This window comes from Trypanosoma conorhini, assembly GCF_003719485.1.
Source record: "Trypanosoma conorhini strain 025E chromosome Unknown Tco_14.4_contig_01078, whole genome shotgun sequence".
NCBI lineage: Eukaryota > Euglenozoa > Kinetoplastea > Trypanosomatida > Trypanosomatidae > Trypanosoma > Trypanosoma conorhini.
The window spans coordinates 1-4014 of record NW_021705175.1 but is presented as its reverse complement, the minus strand read 5'-3'; the positions used below and the strand labels follow the sequence as shown (position 1 = coordinate 4014).

Sequence of the window (4014 nt, the reverse complement as noted above, 5' to 3'; positions counted from 1 at the left end):
CCCTTCTTCTGCATGACGTTTTATTATTATTATTGTTTCTTTTTTTTCTTCGATTTTTTTCTTTTCCTTTTTTGGATTACGGTGAAGGGGGAATTGGAAATGCTGCGCAGCAGTAGTAGCCTTCGACGTGGCGTATACCACAATGCCCCGAGCGTGTATCCATTTGTAAAGCCTTTTCACGACACCCCGTACGACGAGGATCGGGGTAGGCACGACGTTGCGGGAAGAAACTTGCGCAGGAACAGTTGGCCCGCGTGGATGGATAATGGGGCGGATGCCTCTGGATACGGGATAGGACTGCATCGCGTGCATCCTCTCTCAAAGTTGCGTGGTAACCTTAAAACTAGCCCCTCGCATGTTCCGCGTGTGCTGAATATGATGATTCAAGGGGTTTGGCACAAAAGCGGGGTGAAGCTGTACTTTCGCGGTGGCAAACCCCCAAATCCGAGCAGGCACCCGTACCTAACAGGAGAACCTTGCCCTGTGTACGGGTGGAGGGTGACTGATGCGTCGGTTATTAGACAGTTTAACATGCCAAGCGTTGATGTCATGAAACTGCGATACAAACCCTACGTTGCCTTGCAAGAGCGAAAAATAATGGGTACGAGCGCGCATAAACCGGTTGAAACCCAACCACCAACGAAACCAACAGCAGCCAAACCACTGGTTAAGCGGCTCTTTTTCTGGCAGTGATACCTTTGCTGCTGAAATTGTCTTGGTGAGGGAGTGTTCTTGTTTTTTTTTTACTTCTCTCTGTGTGTGTGTGTGAAAATGTATTTGCCCATGGCTTTGGCTTGCTGGTACCCTTTTAATTGCCATTTCACATTCACTTGGACATAAAACACTATTATCGTTGCTATTTTGTTTCCCCCTTTTATTTATATATATATATATATGCATATAAATTGGTTTTCTTACCTTCGTCAACCGCAATAGCTTCGTGATAGTTTTTTTTTCTTTTTATTCCTTGCGCGGTGCACGCCAATGCAGGAGCTGTATGAAACCGTCAGTAGATACGCGGGGCGTGGCGCACTTTCCCACACCCCCGGCAGGCTGCCTCCCCGCAAGGCGGCGGAGCAGTTTCTCGGCTCCCTGGTTTTCCAGGGCCGCCTGAACTCCCTCTGCGCCGCCTTGGTGGCTCGCTTTATGGTTTCGAAGGAGACGCTTGTGGTCGTCTCCCGCGACGCCGTTCAACACATTTCCTGCGACGGTTACTCGCTGCAGCCGCGACGCTCCGCGCTGGGCCCCACGTCGGGGGAAATCACAGGCGTGGTTACGGCGGACGGGTCCGTGACGGTTGGATACAGCGCCGGTGTGAGTCGGTACTCCCCAAGACTTGTACTCGAGGCGGAGATTATCTTTGACGCGTACACGAACAGCATTCTTAGCATCGCGGTTCCCCCCGATGGGTCGTGCATCGCCACGGGCGGCGGCAACGCGACGGTCACGGTTTGGACGCGTGAGATGAATGCCATGCACTACCTCGCCGGCCACACAGACTGGGTCCGCTTTGTGAAGTTCACCAAGGGAGGTGGGCAGCGGCTGCAGCTGGTCAGCACCGGCGACGATGGGCTCATTCTGCACTGGGACCCGCTGGCCGGGGTGATGCTGTCACGGCTGGACTATTCACACGGCGAGAGTGTTCGCGCCTTTGAGGTTTCCTGGCGAACAGGTTTTATAGCGATTGCCTGCGACAACCCAACCATTTCGTTGTATAGGCCGCGCGAGAGCGGAGCGACGCTGCCGTGCCGCCCGGAGATGCATCGCCTCGAGCACATTGGACAAATCACTGACGCCCACCGACTGGTGCCCACGGCGGTCCGGTTTTCGGAAGACTCACAGTGGGTGATTAGCGCCGGCGAGGACGAGACACTCGCCGTCTCCTCCGTGGCGGAGCTGAAGACGACTTTTGTGTGCAGCGAGTTTGTCACGCGACGGCACTGTATGGCGTTCATGAACACCTTCACCTCCCTCTGCATCCTCGCCTCGCCGCCCGAGTCCTCGGTCATTGTTGTGGCCGCCTGCGCCACGGACGGGACGGTGGTTCAGTGGGTTGTCAACCCCACCACCGCGCGGTCGAGCTACACGAAGAAGCTGCAGCTGCACCTTGGGGCGCTTGTGGCGATGGATTTTATGCGTGACGGTGCCGCCTCGTAACGCACTCGCGCGTGATGCTTCCCCCTCCCCCTTTTTCTTCCGCTTCCCTCCAGTCCGTGTGCTTGTGTGTGTGCGCTTGATTGCGGCTTGGTGTGGCGTTGTGCCTGGCGGGCGCGGGGCAGACGGTGAAGCGGCGGCTACAGCCAAAAAACAACAACAACAACCAAACACACACGCACACACACAACAAGCACAAATGCCAGTAATAATGGGCCCACCCCCCAACTCCTGCTCTCCCCAGGGCTCATTGAAAAGAAAAGAAAAAAAAAACAAGGGACTGCGATGCCATCGGTGACTGCCCCGTGTAATGCATTGCAATTCATGCGTGCCATGCTGCTTCCTCCCCTTGTCTTTGCATTTGGTTTCCGCTCAGTCTATCTATCTATCTCTCTCTCTCTGCCTCTGTCTCTGCGCGTGCGTGTCTTCCCCGCGGAACTGAGGTGAATGGCGCTCATTTTGGCCGACGCCGTGGAAAAGGAGGCGCGGCGCATCATTGCCTCCGCAAACGCCTTCGACGCCCTCGCCCTGAACCCCGTCGACGCCAAGGGGGAGGCTGTGCTGCGACGGTACGAGGAGAAGGTCGCCCCGCTGCGGCGGCTGGTGCGAAACCGGCTGGCGATGGAGGCGAAGGCCCGGCTGGACCACGCCAAGCTCCTGCTGCTGGACGACGCACTGCGCGCGAAGGAGCTGCGCCGCTTCAACGACCAGCAGCGCGGCGCCGTGCGGGAGCGCGAGGAGCTGAAGGCCCTCGAGGCGCGCACGAAGATGCTGGAGGCGCGTGCGGCGGCGCTGTCGCCGTAGGCGCCCCTCCCCTCCCTCCCTCCCCCGGCTGCGGCTCCGCGGCCATTCAGAGCGCGCGGGGGGCCTCGCGTGCCCTGCCGGCGACCGGCGCGTGTGTGCAGGTTTTTTCTTCCCTTTTTTTTTCTTCTTCTGCGCTCCCACTTCTTCCCTTTTCGTTTTTGCCTTTTTTTTGGCCTCGTCTCTGCCTTTTGCCTGCGGCCCCGCTTTTGCCGTGCGTGGGGGAGCGGCGGAAAACAAAACACAAGGAGCAGGAAAAGCGAAGCAGCAAAGGCGCACACGCACCCCCAAGAGCAAAGACAAACACAAAAACAGCAGCAGGGCGGCCCCGCAGGAAAAAAAGAAAGCCAAGACAACAACAACAACAACAAGAAAACCCCAACGCGAAGAAGGCAGCACGAAGAAGAGGAAAAAGAAGAAACAAAGCAAAAAGCATGCAGCGCAGCCTCATCGCCGGCCACAACAACAACCGCCACCTCACCGTGGAGGAGCTGGAGAACAACATCGGCGGCCTCCCCATCACCGACCAGAAGCTGCAGGAGCTCTTCGACTCCCTCGACACGGAGCACAACGGCTACCTCCCGCTCGAGGAGGTGAAGGCGTTCTACCGCTCCCTCGAGCACTACGGGCTGGACCCGACCGAGGCGGAGCTAGAGGCGGAGGTGCGGAAGTACGCCAGGAGCGACGACAACTTCATGACCTTCGACGAGTTCTGCTGCCTCATGCTGAGCTTTGCGCAGCGGTAAAAAAAAAAAAGACGAGCAAAGAAGAAGAAGAAGAAGAAGAAGCGAAGCGCGTGGAGGCCCGGGGGGCAGCCAGTCCCCCTCCCCGCCCGCGCGCGTTTGCGCGGAAGGCGACGACGACGACGACGCCTCTTTTCCGGGAACGAAATGACGTTGGGCCGGAGGCGAAGGGAGGCAAACAAACATACGATGTAAAGAAAAGATAAAAAAAAACGAAAAGAAAACGAAGAGAAAAAACAAACCAAAACAACAACAAAACGAAAAGAAAAGAAAAAAGAAAAGAAGAAAAAAAAAATAAGACCCAAGGACGTTACCC

At 56.6% G+C, this 4014-nt stretch overlaps 4 protein-coding genes across 4 annotated transcripts, besides 9 other annotated features; all 4 read left to right on the top strand.

The window, feature by feature from the left end:
- Nucleotides 1-18: 18 nt before the first annotated feature.
- Nucleotides 19-73: a sequence feature (A-rich).
- A 26-nt stretch (nucleotides 74-99) lies between these two features.
- On the top strand, nucleotides 100-693 carry Tco025E_09353 (uncharacterized protein; the record flags this gene model as incomplete). The annotated part of the gene is made up of 1 exon (XM_029376172.1): nucleotides 100-693. The coding sequence occupies one exon, from the start codon at nucleotides 100-102 to the stop codon at nucleotides 691-693; it is 594 nt and encodes a 197-aa protein (XP_029223709.1).
- A 182-nt stretch (nucleotides 694-875) lies between these two features.
- Nucleotides 876-906: a microsatellite.
- Nucleotides 907-984: 78 nt separating this feature from the next.
- Nucleotides 985-2157, top strand: Tco025E_09352 (1-alkyl-2-acetylglycerophosphocholine esterase; the record flags this gene model as incomplete). The annotated part of the gene is made up of 1 exon (XM_029376171.1): nucleotides 985-2157. One exon carries the CDS (start codon nucleotides 985-987, stop codon nucleotides 2155-2157), a length of 1173 nt encoding a protein of 390 aa, XP_029223708.1.
- A 150-nt stretch (nucleotides 2158-2307) lies between these two features.
- Nucleotides 2308-2352: a microsatellite.
- A 178-nt stretch (nucleotides 2353-2530) lies between these two features.
- Nucleotides 2531-2568: a sequence feature (GA-rich).
- A 33-nt stretch (nucleotides 2569-2601) lies between these two features.
- Tco025E_09351 (uncharacterized protein) lies at nucleotides 2602-2958 on the top strand (the record flags this gene model as incomplete). Its single annotated transcript, XM_029376170.1, has 1 exon — nucleotides 2602-2958. The coding sequence occupies one exon, from the start codon at nucleotides 2602-2604 to the stop codon at nucleotides 2956-2958; it is 357 nt and encodes a 118-aa protein (XP_029223707.1).
- Nucleotides 2959-3098: 140 nt separating this feature from the next.
- Nucleotides 3099-3152: a sequence feature (A-rich).
- A 155-nt stretch (nucleotides 3153-3307) lies between these two features.
- Nucleotides 3308-3338: a microsatellite.
- A 2-nt stretch (nucleotides 3339-3340) lies between these two features.
- Nucleotides 3341-3375: a microsatellite.
- A 14-nt stretch (nucleotides 3376-3389) lies between these two features.
- On the top strand, nucleotides 3390-3701 carry Tco025E_09350 (uncharacterized protein; the record flags this gene model as incomplete). Its single annotated transcript, XM_029376169.1, has 1 exon — nucleotides 3390-3701. The coding sequence occupies one exon, from the start codon at nucleotides 3390-3392 to the stop codon at nucleotides 3699-3701; it is 312 nt and encodes a 103-aa protein (XP_029223706.1).
- A 108-nt stretch (nucleotides 3702-3809) lies between these two features.
- Nucleotides 3810-3826: a microsatellite.
- A 65-nt stretch (nucleotides 3827-3891) lies between these two features.
- Nucleotides 3892-3998: a microsatellite.
- Between the last annotated feature and the right edge of the window lie 16 nt (nucleotides 3999-4014).